At 42.0% G+C, this 18,445-nt stretch overlaps 1 protein-coding gene across 6 annotated transcripts in view; it reads right to left on the bottom strand.

The window, feature by feature from the left end:
• Window positions 1-5,366: 5,366 nt before the first annotated feature.
• The window catches only part of Elmo1 (engulfment and cell motility 1), a 510,385-nt gene continuing 497,306 nt past the window's right edge, over window positions 5,367-18,445 (bottom strand). For 4 of the 6 annotated variants that reach the window (XM_029468420.1, XM_021180510.2, XM_029468421.1 and 1 more), the window contains 2 exons: window positions 12,445-12,522; window positions 7,430-7,630 (listed from right to left, as the gene is read on the bottom strand). In XM_029468420.1, coding sequence (XP_029324280.1) covers window positions 7,430-7,630; window positions 12,445-12,522 — 279 coding nt within the window. Of the gene's footprint in view, window positions 7,631-12,444; window positions 12,523-18,445 lie in introns of all 6 variants that reach the window. The other 2 variants (XM_029468422.1, XM_029468425.1) reach the window with 1 other exon arrangement.

Below are 18,445 nucleotides of genomic sequence, written 5' to 3'. Positions count from 1 at the left end.
GGTGATGAGGAATGATGTGCAATTTTGTCATGCTATGCAGAAGAAATTCCATGCATTTTTACACTTATTACAGTTGGCTCAGGTAGCTGAAGCCATAAAAAGGTAAACTATAAAGAGAGGGCCACCCCTTTCAGGAAAGACAAGCATAGAGCAGTGTGCTTTGTACCAGGCAGCTAGTGAACAGTAGTTGCTAGAACCAATGGCAGACAGAGGCCAGCATCCATCACAATCTCATGTCCAACAAAGCAAGCCGTGGAGATTTTACAACTATTTTTGGCAGTAGATAGAGTCCCTTGTAGCCACTGTCTGTACTGTCTTTTCTGATCCTGTTCAGCTTTTGCACAGTGACTTAGTTTCCATGTTTAGCTTTATCTCTGCAGGTTGCACCACTGATCCTGGTTTTCCAGGTCACATCCAACTCCTGACCCGTCTGTTCTTCACATGACACTATGGCACTTCCTATGTGAAGATGGGGATAAGATTTGGATACGGAAAACACGATTTTAATCCATTCTAGCAAGAAGGAATAGAATTTTATTTTCAAATTTACAGGACCCTCAAAGTGGACATGGGCTTGTCTTTGGGCATCAGAAAGGTCTAACTGAACGTTTTTAGTATGCATTATTTAACTGAATATTTACTCTATGTTAAACATCATCTATTGAAAGTAATAAATATGCTATAATATAATCATTAAACATTTCGATGTTTAAAAAGAATTGTACGAATTTAAAGCAATATTTTCTTGGTTATTTGAGAATTTCATGGAATTTATTTTGATTATATTCACCTTCCCACTCCTTCCCGACTCACTCACACCCCAGTCTTGACTCCACATCCTCTTTTTTCTTTTACATAACCTATCAAGTCCATGGCTGACCTACCAAGGATCACACACTCTTTAAGAAAATTGATTCTCCCTGCTCCCCAAATCATCAACTTAAAGGTTGCTGTGTGCCCTTAAGGGCTTTGGTCAATGAAAGTTACTGAATGTAATGTTTTCCTTACATCTGTGTCCTTAGTCTGTAATAAATGGGTCATTTTTTATTAGGTATTTATTTCATTTACATTTCCAATGCTATCCCAAAAGTCCCCACACACTCCCCCACCCACTCCCCCACCCACCCACTCCCACTTCTTGGCCCTGGCGTTCCCCTGTACTGAGGCATTATAATGGGTATTTGAGTTTGGGATACCATGGGTCTTGCAAAAGCTGACTTAAAGATGATAGTTTAAATTAATGATGACTAAGAGTCTATTAAAAATAATTACCCATATTGGCAGAAGTCCTCTTTACTAGTTAAAGATTTAAGAAAATCTGGGACAGACAAATTCGGGGTGTAAATAGGGATGCAGCTGCCCATAGGTGACAGGAGAAGCTGATTGGTCAGACAGGGTAAGACGAGGAAAAAGACAGCCCAGCTGAGGCCAGTAGAACTCAAGGGGAGCTAAGTCTGTGCCAGCCATGGTGGTAGGTCAGCTGAGGCCTGAGGCCCTGGAAGCAGCAAGGTGCAGGATGAGTGAACGCAGAGGGAGAGGGTAGCCTATTGGCACAGGATTTTATTTTTCTGTTTTGTTGTGTTTTTATTTTTTCTTTGACTGAAAGTAGACCTTTTTGAATGCAATATGTATTGATTATGACTTCTTCTTCCCCATGTTCCTCTCAGTTCCTCCTCACCTCCCTCGCCATTTGAATCTACACCCTTTCTGACCATTGAATTTAAATGGCTTGGAGAGTTGGCTTAGTGAATAAGAGTGCTCACTGTACAATCATGAGGACCTCAGTTCAGATCCCAGTAGCCACTTAAAAGAAACAACTGTGCATGGTTGTGCAGGCCTGAAACCCCAAGGCTGCAGGGTTCAGGAGGGGACAGGAGGTTCTCTGGGGCTTAATGGCCATCAACAGCCAAAATTCACATTCAATTAGAGAGCCTATCTCAAAGGAATAAGATGAAGCATAATGGTCCAGGACATTCAACATCCTTATTTGGTCTCCACAAACATAGAAACATTTATGATTCTTAAATTAATTTATTATTAATTGTTAATTGTTATTATTGTGTGTATATGTCGTGTGTGTGTGTCATCTGTGTGTGTGTGCATATATGGTGTGAGAGTGCATGTGAGGTGTGAGAGTGTATGTGCTATGTGTGTGTACATGTGGTGTGAGTGTATGTGTTTGGTGTGTGAATGTATATGTTGTGAGTGTGGTGTGAGTGTGTGTTGTATATATGTGCATGTGTTGTGAATGTGTGTGCTTTGACTTTGTATGACTTTGTATGTGTTGAGTATGTATGTGTTGAGTATGTGTGTGTTGTGTGTGTATGTTGTGTATGGATGGACGGGTTGAGAGTGTATGTGTGTATGTGGTGTGAGTGCACATGTGCCACAGTATATATGTGTTGCCTTCTCCCAACTTTGGGAGAAGGATATTTCCTTATGAGTATGATGTTTAGAAACATGAAAGCAGTATATCCCAACCTGTTTCCAGGAAGTCCAGATTTAGGCTTGGTACTCAGTGACGCAACTATCCTTATATCGGGAGGTTTTAAAAAATTGTAGTCATTTCTCTCCTTCATCTGAGTATATCCTGATGATTTTTCTGAATTAAAAATAAGTGTTGGGCTTGAAGTGATTATTTTACATATATAGCTACTCTCAGAAGAAATAAAATTACATAAAAATTTTAATTCCAATTATATTTTCATATAGTATCATAGTATGCAAACCCTCTTTTGTGGGCTCATTTTAAATTGTGATTTTGTTTTATCTTAGATCTTCCATTAACTATGTTGAGTTTTAATTTTTCTAATTTTTCCTCTCTCCTTATAAAACAGGGTCTCCTCTTTCCAATTGCAGATTTGAAAGTCTGTGCCCAAAAAGATCTTGTTTTGGACTGTTTCAATAACATCTGTGCTGTTATGTCTGCTTCCAATATCTTTGACTCCAATCTTTCCTGGACATAGGGCTTTACAATATTTTTGAATTCTAAAGTGGACAGTGACATCCCTAATGGATTTTTTTTTTAAGTAAAAGTCCCTTGCTGACTCTGTCACCGAATTCTTGCTCCCTGCCTTTCTTCTTCTACAGTGTTAGAGATCCGTGCGTGCCTTCCCCACCAGCCACAGAGAAAAGTGCAGATTCCTGGATTGCTCAAAATGTGCCATTTACTTCAACTGTGATAAGGATCCCAGTCTCAGACTGTTATGAATAACAGAAGAGAGGGAGAGTGGGAAGAGAAGGGTGGAGAGGGGGGAGGGGCTACTTTTTGAGCACTGATAGCTGCAGACATCTCATTCATACTCCCAATTGATAAGAATTCCATTTTATCAGTGAAGGAAGAGGCTCACAATGGCTAAGTGACTTGCCCCCAAATCCTAATTTCCATTCAGAGAAGTCCAACTAAACCCAACTATTGCATTATCTCATTTCATTATGCTTCCCTAAACACTCCCTTTCTGCCTTTCTTCTTGATTTTAGATATGGGACCCGGCCCTATTATCTGCTTACTCATGCATTATTCCGGAAGCCCAGGGGTCCTCTGAGCTTTCTCTCCCTCAGTCCCTGCTTAATTAAGTTTCTGTTTCCAGCTTGTGCTGCGTCTTTGATGACTTCATCCCCCTCCCCTTTCCAATTGCAGATTTGAAAGTCTGGGTCCAAAAGGTTCCAGCTTGAGACTATTTTCAATAACATCTTTGCTGTTATGTCAGCTTCCAATTTCTTCAACTCTAATCTTCTCCCCACATAGCTGCTATGTGGTATTTCATGTGAATGCTAAAACGGACAATAACACTCCTAATGCATTTTCTTTTGTCCTCAAGTAAAAGCCCCTGCCGACTCATCACTCCATTCTTGCTCCATGCCTTTCTTCTTCTTCAGTGTTAGAGCCTTTTGCTCTCTGTGTACTCTACCACCAGCCACAGAGAGGCTTGCAGGTTCCTGGGTGGCCACAAGTGTTCCCTTCCTCCTAACTCTTTGCTTTACCTAGAAAGTTCTTTTCTTCCATGGTGAGGACATTTTCTAAGCTCTAAATAGATTTTCTGCCATTCACTCCCTCATTTTCCATTACCACAGTATTTGCTTTTGTTAACTTTTGGAGACAGGGTCTCACTATATATTCCAGGCTAACCCTGAATGTGAAATCCTTCTGGTGGGATTACAGATGTGAGCTCCTCATCTCTTTAGCCCTGGCTGGGCTGGCACTCACTATGTAGACCAGAGTAAGCTTGATCTCATACAGATCAGCCTGCCTGCCTCCTAAGTGCTGGGATTAGAGATGTCTGGTTGAAGTTACCATTGGCATCCCCTGCTCTTAAAGGTAGTTGCGGGGATCATTATGGAATTGAATATCAGCAAATTCAGATAAAATTTTTTATTTCAGATAAAGCCAGATTGGAGAACAGAACTTGGACTTCATGATAAACAGGATTCTTGTTTGCACTACATGGGGCTTGGACAATTGACGCCAGAAGGACCCAACTTGAGGCACTGGTCTCAATGTGTGTGGGAAATGTCTTAAGCAGCCTTGGGAGAGGTGAGATGTTGAATATGGGCAACCATCCTTCCCCACCTTGCCACAAAATAAAAGAAATGCAGAACAATGACAGCTTGTCCTTAAGATGCTGTCAGTCTATGAAAAGGTGTGTCTTCCATACATACTAACAGAGAAACAAAAGCTCATCAGGGGGAACCTGTACTCATATTGACTGCAGTAGTATTCACAAAATCTGGTGACGTGGGATCTACTTCAGTGCCCAGCAACAGGTGAGTGAAAAAATAAATGGTGGTGTGGGTACACAATGGACTATTATGGAGCCATAAAAAAGATAAAATACAGTCACTTTCAACACCACGGGTGGGACTGGAAGACATTATTAAATGAAATATTATTCTCAAGAACAGTAAGCAGAACACCCACCATGGAATCCTGTAGCTGAATAAGGAGTCAATACTGGAGGCTGGAGAGAGCAGAGGATGGGGTATACAGTGGGTACAATGATAGTTAGGAGGGCCTAACTGGGGTCCTACAGTGCAGCAGTGTGTGGATACAGTTCACAAGATTGTATATCTCAAGATCACTAGAAGAGGGGATTTCCAGTGTATTCACTATACAGATCTGATAAATGGTCATGGCAATAGAGAGGCTTTCTCACTACCCAGTGTAACATGGACCAAAACACAGTGCTGTCCCACACATGTGCACAAGTATTTTATATATATATATATATATATATATATATATATATATATATATATATTATATGAAAGAGAAAAAAATGTCCCCACAAATTTCTAATTTATGGGCCAAAATAGGAATACCAGGAGATGAAATCTTCCCATCCAGGCCACAGGAGGTGCATCTCTTAAACTTTGAAGTGAAAAGTGCTATGCCTCTATCCACTTTCTTTTATCTAACTTATCACACAGCAGGTAGAACAGTAGATGACTCCGTCAGGAAGGGCATGCATGTTAAGATCCAAGCTTAAGGATGGAGGAAATGTCAGCCTAACACTCCGATGTAGGCACTCTAGTGGAAAGAATGACCCCTGTGAATGACTATGGATTTTGTAATTTATGGAGTGCTCTGGACCATGTCACTGGAGCCCAGGCCAACCTGTAATTGACCATCTTGACAGCCACAAAGAGCAGTCACCTGCATGTATCTAGAGCTTGGCTGCCAGTTCAGAGTGGCTTAGCTGCACTGCATGGGGTTCTGTCATCCCTCCCAGCCCTTAGAGTTTACGATCCATATGACATTTGTAGGGGAGCTGACTTAAGAAGAAATCTCTGTTGTGCTCTGTTGGGAACTTATTAATTCACAGTAAGATTGGCTTTGGCATAACTGATTTCAGGTGTGTGGGTTTGTATTCTTTTTCCGTGGTTCAACATGTCCCCTTGGTGTCAGCAGTGTCTTTAATTGGACTGGCTCTATAAGTCATGAAATGGTAAGGAGACAATAATGGGAAAGTATGCCGAGGAAGCAGCAATATAAAAGGAATAGATCATATTTTTGTACAGTGAGTCTCATTTCCTTGGTGAGTTGGGGTGTGCATCCTAGAATTGATATCGGCAATGCTTTAGAGCTCACGACTGGTGCTTCCCAAATTAACACCTACTCAAACAGCGTGGTTCAGAAGTCTGGAGGGGCTGTCTGCTTTGCATCTCTAACAAGTTCCCAGGTGATGGATATGCTGGAGTAGCAAGCGCCCACATTACTAAATCAAAACACCAGCTCCCCAACTCTTCACATTTAATTTTATTCCACAGCATGTTTAAGGGAATGTTACTCTCAGGAAGATGTTTGGGATTAAAATAATTAAAAAAAAAAAGCTGGAAAGTACACACATTTATGTATCTCTTCATTAAATATATATCTGTTTGGCAAAAAATGTTAGACTCTTTTATACAAAAACAAAGCCAACAAAACAAAACAAAATAACCCCAAACCCTTGTAAAATTTAAAGACCTATAATAATTACAACGATGTAAACTTGGATGTCTGACAGCTTGACCACCCTGGAAAACCTGGGCTGTAGCAGGAGCCCCAGAGAGAAGGTCACACGGAACTGTTAGATAGCAACAGCCGCCTTAGGGGTGGTTAGGTTTAGTTTATCAGAGATGGAGCAGGACTACTGACTTCATTTGTGCTTTCTGCTAAGGGCTGGGAGCTCGAAGAAATGAAGAAGGCAGGCCTGGGCTGGGGCAAAGAGAGGAAGCCCAAGACTAGAGAGTGTGATAGAGGGATTGGTCATGGTCACAGTGCAGACAAGGAACAGGCATGGACTCTGTGGACAGTTTGGGAGACCTGATGCTGTAGACAACTACAATGAGGATGCTGCTGCTACATGTGAGACCAAAGTGGACCAGAGCAAGGCCAAGGCAGGAAAGGGAGAGAGAGGCAATGTGAAAGCGATCTCAACTCACATAGAGCCGATGATGTGAGGTGACCCTAGAGAGAAAAGGTAGGAGGCCTTTGGTCTTCTAATCCAGTAGCAGAACTATTTTATCCAACCCTGGCCTTAGGCATTTCTCTTGGTTTGGTGAGCAAATATGGGGCAGCTTGGGGCTAACTGGCTTTCCTACTCCAGACAAGAATGATGAAGGAAGGAAGGAAGGAAATGCCCATAGCTGGATATAATGAGAGGACTCTTTGACTTTCTTACTAGTGGTGACTTTTGCTCATGACCCATTGCTGAGCTGTAGCAATGGTAGAGGATCTAAAACACTGAGTCAGGAAATAGATTGAAGGAGATGGTGAGATGTCAGAGAAGTGGGGGTGGGGCTAGGGTTAAAAACGAGGCCAAAGGAAGGGTTGACCTGCAGCTTCCCCTCCCCCCAAGGGCAGTTGCAATATGTGAATGTGTTTGCTCTGCTCTCTGCTGATAGCTAGATCTTCCAGTTTGGAGGAATGTGTCCGGGTGCAGCCAGTTCAGTTACAGTCATAGACAAAGTCATAGTTGCTCGGTTCCTTGGGGATAGGAGGAGGTGCATCCGGGATCTGGATGTTTTCCAGGTCCAGCAGGCGAAGCTTGATCTCCATGCTCAGCAGGGTGTCCAGGTCATTGCGTGTCAGGTCACTCATCATGTCCTTCCCAAGAAGTGCATTCAGCCCATCTGTCCAGATGCAGTACTGGTGGGAGAGGAGGTGGCAGTGAACATCATTGATGATAATCATGGGTACAGCAATTATAGGCACTTAGTACCCAGCATGTGCTGGGAGGTCTTTGGTATTCATCTAATACCCGCACCCTCTCTGTACCTTCTATTTAACAGAAACAGGAACTTCTGTTATCATATGTTTTTCAAGTTAAGAAAACCAAAGCACAGAGGACGAAGTGATGTAGGAAAAAATGAGAGTGGGTAGGTTTTGCACTCAGGCAACCTGACTCTAGAAGCATGCTCTTATGTGCAATAGTGTTTCCCTATGGAACATGAAGAATTGGATTCCCTCATATTGCTAATTAAGATGTTGGTAGAATGTATCCCAATATGTCTATGCTTAGCAGCAGGCCAAACATTCCCTTTCTTGATATTTAACACAGTTCCCTGTTTAGTACCTAGTACCTTCTTACCATGTCTAATATTTAAGCATAGACATTGACAGCTCAGCTGCATCATGAAGCCAAAGTGGCCTTTGTGTTTCTTAGCAAAATAAGACCGAGAAAATAGCCTTCAGTTGCTCAGTGTTTGATAACTAAATTGGCTAACATCATTGGTTATCTTAGGAAGATGTAGGTTGACTGCCTGCCTGAACCTCCTGTGTCCAGGTCTCTAATACCCAGGGCTTCTAGTAATCTATTCCTGGGGACATCACCCCATCATTTCTTTTGGAAAACACGTTATTAAGCATTTTTGTTTTCTTTATAAAACAAATGATAGTCTTTGTCTGTTCAGTTGACTGTGAACTTTGGGGGAGAAGGAACCATATGCCATTTATCAGAAAGCCTACATTGTTCTTTGCAGATTCCTCTTCAGAGGGTATAGTTCTGTTCTAACTTCAAAAGAGAACCATTAGCGGCTGGAGAAAGAGCCAAGATCTCAGAAAATGGACTGCATATTGGATGCTACTTATTCACCTGTTAAGCTGCCCTATTTAGGATTCCATGCTGACAACGGTTTTGTTTCTTGCTGGTTTGGAATGCCTTCTAACATCTACTCTAGATTCCATCTTTTCCTGTAATCTCTGGGTCAAGCTCCAATTCCAGGTTCCAATGAGCTTATGAACCGCATGTCTGGTTACCTAGGGCGTGTCCCACGATGTGATGGGAGATTTCAGCAGAAGCAATTAATACCCACAACCACTGTGATTCTATGGAAGTCTTCCACGGTGCATGTCAAAGGCACTGCTGTGAGCCATGCCTGATTAGAACAGCATTAATCTGTAAGGATTTCTTTCTACCTCAGCTGTGTGATCTCAGCCAAAGCCTATAGCCCATCAAAACTCAAATGCACTGTTAAAACATTTCTCGAAGCACCAGTATGCTCATGAATATCTCATACATTTTGACCACATCTGCTCACAAATAACAGATAGTAAGTCCCTGGCTGGAGATTACTGACTTTGTTGGTCAGAGGTAGGAGACTTTATTTACAAAAGCTTCCCAGATTGTTCTGACAAACAGCCAGGTATGGGTGCCACTGAGTGCTGTGTTCCCAAAGGCCTTCACAGCTCTGGTCGCATGTCACAGTGATCCCTAAGTCCTAGGACTATTGTCCTTTGAACAAAGACTTCCCAGCCTTGGCTGCCTTCCTGGTACAGATTAACCTACAGCAATAGTGCTTTTGAGAAGCAGCAGGCAGCGACCTTTTCATCAACAATTACATTGACCTATAAACAAAAATCGTGTACTACTAAATTTGAGTTGAAATTCTCAACACTAATTCACGATATATTTTACAGTAAAATCTCACTGTTAGCTCTGTTTTATGAAGATTATATAAAATTATAACCGAATTGTGATAATTTTATCTTTTTACCAAGGTTCTGTTTGCTAATTACTAAAATTCCTATTAAAAGTAAGTAGGCTTGATAGAAAAAAAAGCAGGAAACATACAAGGGGAATCTGGACTATGTTGACCAACCAGAAAGTCAGAAAGGCATCAAAGACATAGGGCCATGTCACTAGGATTCATAAGATAACTTGGTGATGCTTGTATTATTTAGGATAGGGTAACCTGGATACTAGTAAAGGCAACAACAAGAAGATATAAAGACACAAATATGTTTAAATTCTGACATCATAATGACATCATAATGACATTCAAACACCAAACGTACTTCTTTAGGACATGCTTATTATTTTAGAAATTTGTGAAGGAATCAAGTATTTGTCCCGCCATCATGTGTTCTAATTTTAGGAACACAAGCAATTGTTGAGGCCTGGTTCTCTTTACATCCTCTCACTCATAAATAAAATGGGAATGACGGAAATGAGACAAGGCCTTTTGCAAACTCTACTGGAGTCAGTGTTTAGAGAGCAATCAATCATTTGTGGACACTAACCTTTACAAAAGAGGCAAAGCAACAAAAAGAAAACACCACCGGGGTTACTTAAAGACTACACTTGAAATAGGTGAGACTTCTGACTACCAGGAACTCTGGGGAAAGAGGTACTACAATGATGCTGCAGCTTGGGGTAGACAGAAAACTCGCCTTTCAAAGATATCTGCTCACAGGATCTAGGGAAGAGCTTCAGTTGTGCGAAAAAATTAAGGCTGTCAGTTGACTATAACAGAGAGAGATTATTTTAGATTATCTAGGTGACCCAGTGTAATTCCAAGGGCCTTTAAGGTCAGAGAGAAGAAAGTGTCAGAAGAGTGAAAGACAATGACTTCACCATAGAATAGGAAGTGAGAAAGGGTTGCAGAGAGAACTCAAGTTGCCATTGACGGAACTGATAAAGACCAAAGAATCCAGGTGGTCTCTGAAGTAGTTTATCCTGTGTGTGTGTGTGTGTGTGTGTGTGTGTGTGTGTGTGTAAGTATGTATGTGCATATGTGCACACAAACACATGTGCATGTGTGCATGTGTGTACCACAGGGTGGAAGCGTTGGTCCTTGTCTTGGTCCTTGTTTAAGAAAGGGTCTCTTTGTTGTTCATTGCTGTGCATGCCAGGCTAGCTGACCTATGAACTTCTGTGAACTCTTCTCTTTCATCACACTGCAGATGCGCTGGGATACAGACCGTGCTAGTTATGGTACCTGGCTCTTGCATGAGTTCTGATTATCAGAGCTCAGGTCCTTACCTTTGGACAGCAAAGGCTTTGCCCGCCAAGCTACACTCCCAGACCTTGTTATTATCCTTTTCATTGTCAAGTATTCAGTTTGGGGAGGCCTCTTTCCTTCCTGGATAAATGAGATTATCTGTAAAAAGAACCTTCTATTTCATGCAGCAATTATGAAAATAAAGTGATACTAGATATGCAAGTGTCTTGAAGAAATTGAAAGTTCTTATAAGCATATAGAGTCTATAAGAAGTGGCAGCTATGTTAAAAAAAAAAAAAAAAGCTTGGCAGTCGTAGAGCATTTATCCTTATCTGGAATTAATGCACACACTGGGGAAAATAGCTTGGCACTGACTTAAGTAACAGCCCAACTTCTATTTTTGGTTGTTTTCTATGTCTCTTCTATATCTTGGATATGTTGGCCTGTTCATAACTACAACTTTATGTAAAAACAGAAATAGGAAGATATGGCATCTATTTTCAGAAAGATGAAGACAAAGTCTTACCCTTCTGCAAACTAAATGTCAAGTGACACAGAATTATATTTAAGTACCATTCTAAATGCAGGATTTGTGTCTAATCTTTCCTCTTTCTTTGGGATGGATAATTTTATTCAAAACCTTCAAACCAGAGAAAACCAGACACTAAATACCTTTTAAATGAACTCAATCTCCTCGGGGAGATGAGAACAAAAGTCAGATTCTATTAAAATGTTCCTGTCCTTCTAAATGCTGTTTGTGCAGTTACATGCAAAACAAAAATTTGAATGGTATTATCTAAAAATAAAGTTTCAAGCATGGTGGGGGGGGTGTCTGATTTACAAGAGAAAAAGTTAAATCAATGGTAACTGCTACTTTATTTTACAAATGCATTTTCTTAGACTTATGCTAAATATTTTAAATATAGCTGACAGTGTGCTTCAAGAAGAGGAACAAATTATACATATAACAAGATGTCAAAAAGGAATGAAAGCATCTTGGAAATAAAATTCCAACAGCAGAGACAGACCTAGACCTCTTAAAATAGCTAAAAGAGACTTCGTAGAGAAGCTACTTCATCAGATGGCCCCACGAGTAGAGACATCAGTTTATCTGGAGAGGTTCTAGAGCAAAAATTAAATATTCAGTACACATCAAAGCCAGAGCCAGGGCCTCCTCTGCCTCTGGATTGGCTAAACCCTTACTGATCCTGAGTCAGTTTTCTTTAAGACCATTCTACAGTCTAGACTTTGAATATCCCCCAATCGCTGTGTTAAAGGGAACATACTGGGAGATGCTGGACATTTCAGGAGGTGAGCTCAGTGGGGAGAGTTAGGACTTGGGATGGCAAATTCCTGAAGAGGGACACTGGGACACTGGCCCTGCCTTTCTCTCTGCCTCATTGCTGCCATGAAGCAAGCAGTTTCCTCCTCCATGTGCACCTGGCACTCATCTAAAGGCCACAGACTCAAGCCTCAGAAAGTAGAGGTCAAGTGTAAACTGTTTTTCCGAATCAAATGCAAACCGCGGGCATTTTGTTATGGTAACAGAAGGAAAGCTGGGCAAACGCATGGCGGCTGATTCAGCTGCTAAGAAGTTTGAGCTGGTGGTTTCCATGTCAACAAGACACCCTTCTATTCATGATTTTCAAAGGCAGGTTTCTACAAGAAGTGATGCTTCTTCGATTCTAGAATTTTACTTATTTTTTCTCTCATCAATTAACCCTTACCAAGACCTCTTACCTCATGCTTATCAGGAGCAATAAAGTTCAGTTGGCAATTTGAGTCGTATAAGATGGAGAAAGCCAGTTCAAGCACCTCCTAGGAGAGAACAAAGAAACATCACATAAGACAAAGCTGGTGGTTGAGCTTAAACATGGAACATGGCCTCTCTTCTGTTTGGAGAAGAGGAGGAGCCATGAAGCTGGCAAAAGGAAAGAGGGGTACAGTGCTCCCGGTTGCCGGCATGAGTCCTCCTCCGCATCCAGCACAGGCCTGCATGAACCATCTCACTTTCATACGAACACAGGCACAAGCTTTATCACTGCCTTTTCATGGGGCAGGGTTTTAAGAGATCGATGGCACATGGCCAACACTGTGTATCTCCCTTCCAAGAAGATAGAAAGGTAGTAAACTCTTTAATTAGCAGTGTTAAGGGTGATCATTTTTAGTTACTCCTAGCAGACAGAAACCCATAGAGGTATGGACCCTCCTAAATATAGATGCTACCTCATAGGTAATAAGACTTCTGAGTAAACCCTATTTTTGAACCAAACAAAGGATATACACATCCAAGACGTATCCACTGAGGCTATAGGATACCAAGGAGAAGCATGGATGTCAGGGTCAGAAGACATTACATTACTGATGTGAATTTACTGAGTGCAGACGATGAGCCGGACCTACAGTGCCAAGGGCTAAAGGACACTTTCATTGCATTGTGGCTGGATAAATTTGGCTGACACACCTAGGGCCATGTCTAATACATAGGCCATAAAACACTGCTCAGAGCTTGTGCTGTACCCATATTGGGGAACCATAATCACCCTACTGGTTGGAGAACTCAGTAGAATGGATCTCCTGGAAGGTAAAAGCCAACAGCCCACATCAGAACCCCACTGGCTCCTGATCTGGAGGGAAGAATCAAGCGTTTTAATAGCAGCATTCTGACTGTGATAATGTGTGCTCTAGCACATGTCCCTTCAACTCTGTTAGGTGCCTCTGATCTCAGCCTCCCCCCTGTTAGGATCTGGGAGTAGCACTTTTGAGAAGCTGACCGCAAAGAAAGCCAGACCTCTCTGGATCATTTCCTATTCACTATCTATGAGAGCATTTGCCTTTGGCAAGTGACTCATATCACAATGCCCCAGAATGAATAGTTCAGATGAATTAAAGAATTCTTCCAAAATAAGCCCCAAAGACCATGTGTTCTCTGGAGCCACTCGGAACACAGACTACCATCAAGATACTTGGGCTCTCATGGGGTTCTCTGTCTGGCTCACCTCCAGTTGTCCTCTCTCTAGGAGGGGGCAGCTTTGCACAAAACCTAGACAGTCATGTATCTCATACTCAGAGGGCCCCCTTACTCCACCAGAAATAGAAACCCTGGAAGGAAAGGATGCTGAGTCATGGATGCTTGCCTGCATAAAGTCCTCTCTCCATTTCTTATTCACTTTCTCCCTCAGCCCTCCATTCAGGCTTCAGTGAAGTTATGCAACAATCACGCAAGTAAGCAAGCAAGCAAGCACATTTTCCATTGAGTTTGGTATCTGTTTCCACAACACTATCTCGAGGCCTTTAAATTTATAATCAAAGCAATGATAGTTATAGCAGTGGTACCATAAATTGATGTCATCTTTAAAAAAATCAATAAAACCCCCCACATATCAGCAACCATGAATTCCACTCCTGAGAGTATTTAAAAAAAGATCCCAAAGCAAGCCAAAGTTACATATTATTACTTGTAGGAAAGTTATGAGAAATTAAATCTCTCCTGCTCCTTTGAGTATTAAGGAAATTACAAATGGTGAGATAATTATGAAGGAGAGTCTAATGCTAAATGAAAAGAAAAACCAGGAGAAATGTGCCCATTGATCCAAGTTGTGATAATGCAGCCCGTATACAGAGATGGGCAGTGAGCTTGTGAAAAGAAAATGACCATTGGGTGCTCCGACTATGGGTCATTATGTCCTCTTAAGGTATGTTTCTGATAAAATTGTTCTGGATTAGAACTCTTATAGAAATGACTTTCTCTTTATTGATCTGATAGTCAGTCATTGGCAGGACTCTGACTCATACTTGAGAGACTGGAGGAAAAGGAGGAACTCCAGCTTCAAGGAGGTCCTTTGGAAAATAACCAGGACAAGGTGCATTTCACCGAGGTCTTTCTGCCCAAACCTGTGCAACAACTGTGCCAACAGCTGGTGTGAACAGCACACAGCCAAGACGCATGCCCTTCAGTTGGTACAGAAGCCACTGGTAACCAGGATGTTGGAGCTGAGGCGTTTTCTCTTTTGCAGAGAGCCAGGAGGCACACAGGAAGAATCACAATGACCTTGGCTTTGCCCTCTTTGGGCATACACTTCTCAGGACATGAAGGATCTGAGCTGTCATGACCTAGATTCCTGATAAATACAGGCAGGAAATGGGAAATTTGTGAGAATGTCAATTCCCACTCTAATCTTCCCAGGGCTGCCTGGGAGGATGGGAGGAACTCATTCTCAGAGCTGCATGCCTGCATGAAAGGGTGCTATCATTTTTAATGGGTTTTATTGACATCCCTGGGTTGCTGTCACTGAGTCATTTGCTGAAGGTCGACTGGCTTGCCACCACTTTAAGAAGGGAGGAGGCAGAGCTGGAAGCAAAGGTACTTCCCAGGCGAACTCTCCAGAAACTGCCACCTGTCCAAACTCCCATAAGGAAGATGGGCTCCAGGTGACAGCCGAACAGGCTGACACTGATTTTGGGCAGTGTCCCCCTCTGAGCCTCCTAACACACACACACACACACACCACTCACAGGTATCTAATTCCTCGGGGCTTTGTTGCTCACTGTTAAAGGTCTTCTGTTCCTTCTGGATTTATGTGAAAAGCTAGATCCCCTAGCAGCTCACCTCTGCCCTGTTCCACTGAGGCACAGGACTTCTTTGTCTTGTCCAGGAAGGCTGTGCATGGGCCTTGATGAGGAGAGAGAAGGGACAAGAGAAGCTGAACAACCCCCCAACTGCTGAGGCCTCTGAACTCCTAATCTCACACTCTGCCCTGAAGCTCTGGGATTGGTGAGAAGACATGCAGAATCACAGATACTCAGAGAAACAGTGCCTCAGCATAAGGAGGCATTTGAACATTCATTTTTTCATAGGTAAACGATGGACTGACAATATGAGAATAGAAATATATATTTACACAACATATCTTTAGTATACAGTGTTGGCTGTCATCTTTCATATTGGTTTGAGTAACAACACATTGGCCATTTTTCCCCAGAGCACATTGAACTACCTGGGTTCTCCAGTTAGCCAGTCACGTGAAGGGTAAGTGTTTTACTGAGATACATGAAATAGTTTCATAGGTGTGGATGTTAAATATGACCATAGACATAGTAGTAGAGTCCAAAGCTATTAATTTACATACCTATGAACTTGAGTTAAAAGAAGAAAAATTGTCTCTTACTTGTTTAACACAGCGATTGCCCTTTTCACAAAGGTTCTGGCTCAAGTTTATCGGAACAGCTGGACAGTTCTCAAACCAGTGACTTCCCTTGTTCCTGTCTAGTCATGCATGGGACACTTTCCCATGAGGAAGTGCACCTGGGTCTCTTCATGTGCCCTTTACCTGGAAGCTTGCCTGCTCACTACCTGGGGAATGTCATTTTAAAGCCCAGCTCAACTGCCATTTCCTCCTGACTAGACTCAGATTTGCCTTCGTTACCTTTGTTTTTATTTGCATTTTTTAAGGCATGTGGTAGATAACATATGACTATGTTCATACATAAATCTTAGTCCACTGGACACCCAGAGCTAGGGCTGGACCATACTAATCTCTGCATTTCTAGCACCTAGCAACAAAGAAGATGCTCAATACACTCAATTAACTAAAGATGAATGAAGTCAATCAAATAGCAGGATATTTAGTTAAAATTATAACTTTTAAATTCATACATCAAGGTCTAGTAGAATCTGCTTCTTATCTTGGTTATCCTGGCAAGACAGAAACTGGGCTCTGTGGAGCAGTCAGGGAGACATAGGGAGCCAGGGAAAGCAACGCAGGCTCCCTGTAATGGTGGCTCTTGTTCTCACAAAACACTGCAAGGGAAAATTGCATGGGGGTGGATATCAAAGTAGGACCAATATGGGAAAAGGGGGGACCCAGCAGCCCCTTTTAAATTCTATTCATTTTGTGGACTCCCAAAGGCTTTGCTCATCCTGAAGGGATAGAGCAGTTACTTTCATGTCCTCCATACATGGCCTTCTGTCTTTCCAAGATGTCCATTTCTTTGTCTGAGCCAGAGAATGAACTCAGTGATCCCTAGATAGCTACCAACAGCCACAATATGTTTCTTTCTGAGCATGGAAACACAGTTTGAACGCCTAGCATCCACGGAAGTCTATGTTTTTTTGGTCATGGTTGATGGCTGCTTAACTACCACCCCCATGACTAGGGAGATAAGCACCAAGAATGCCCGATTAAAGCACACCACAAGTCACCAAAGACTTGCAAAATTAAAGACTGTGAACTTACAATCCCTAGTTTCCTTAAAATCGAATTTTTATCCCCCTGTGATAATTCAAATGTCATAAAACTCTACTGGAAATGACCTCATACTTCTTGCCTCCATAAACATCTTCCTGTTGTACTAACCTCTGTTAAATGTTTTAGACTCTAGCTCAGTGGTTCTCAACTGGTGGCTCTCAACCCCTTTGGCAAACCTCTGTCTCCAAAAACATTAACATTATGATACAGAGAAGTAGCAAAATTGCCGTTATGAAGTAGCAACAAAAATAATTTTATAGTTGGGGGTCACCACAACATGAGCAACTGTATTAAAGGTTCGCAGCAATAGGAAGGATGGGAACCACTATTCTAGCTCCAAGAGGTTGAGCCACATCTGCCCTGGTCACCATTTCTTTGTTAGAACTCATCAGATCTCTGAAGGTCAATGCTGACTGACTAAATATACAGACAGGTGCTCTGCAGTAGGCACCTCAAGGGAAGGACCAACTCTCTTTATGTTGCTATCCTCTGGCACTACAAGAGTAAGTCGCTATGAACAAAGTCTCTTGTTTCTGGATGCTAATACCTAAGATGGCCTTGTTCAGCAGTTTAGTTCATGGACAGTTCTGTTGCACAAAATCTCAGAAGCTGTTTCATAGCTGCAAAAACTGTCTGAAGAGCTAACACTATACCTTGGCTTTTGGACACCAGACAGAGGTGGTCCTGCTATGGGCACATTTTGGCTAACTCTTCCTTGAAACTGCAGATAGCCCTTTCTTACCCACAAGTCTCAAAGGGGGTGACAGTGTCTTTGGGTACTGGAAAAATAGTTGTGGGTTAGGAAGAATTGTGGCTTTCCTTTCTGCTTTTGACACTGCCTGAAAAATAAGGTCTGTGGATAATAATATCACAAGGCAAATAATTCTCAAGTATATGCAAATGACAGAGCCAGGCTGATGGAACTCTGTGTTAGGCTGGAAATGGCAGGAGTGTCTGGAACACCTGGTAAGCACAAGGAAGCAGCTTCCACTTACAGACAAGTTTATCTATTTACAGCAGTATGCCCTACCCACCCATCTGTCCACCTCACCCTACAGCAACTTTCCACAGTCCATCCATCTATTCAATTTTTTAATGACATCCTGAAAATAATGAAAACGCCAGCACCTTAGAAAATATTTGCTAATTTGTTTGTGAATTTGTAAGTGCATGTCATGCAGTCTGAAAGAAGAAGGCCAAGTACACACATGTAATGTGTTCTCACCATCCCGTCTCCACACCGGAGTTTCTCTCTCCTCCTTTCCCTATCCTTTCATCAGGTCACAAAAGAATCAATCTCCTTCTCCCTTTCCACTTGAGGTTTCCCTTGTTTTCAGTTTCATTATCTTTAATTTCTATTCTTCGTGCCTTTTATAGTATTTTATGACAGGGACACTATTGCTTTCAGAGCACGCTTCTCTTCTAAGCACCTAATGTAAGTGTCCTTACAAATGATGCTTTCACTGCATCCAGTACACATTGTGTTTTGAATT

The sequence above is a fragment of the Mus caroli genome, chromosome 13 (genome assembly GCF_900094665.2).
Source record: "Mus caroli chromosome 13, CAROLI_EIJ_v1.1, whole genome shotgun sequence".
Classification (NCBI taxonomy): Eukaryota; Metazoa; Chordata; class Mammalia; order Rodentia; family Muridae; genus Mus; species Mus caroli.
This window is presented reverse-complemented; position numbering and strand designations above follow the sequence as displayed.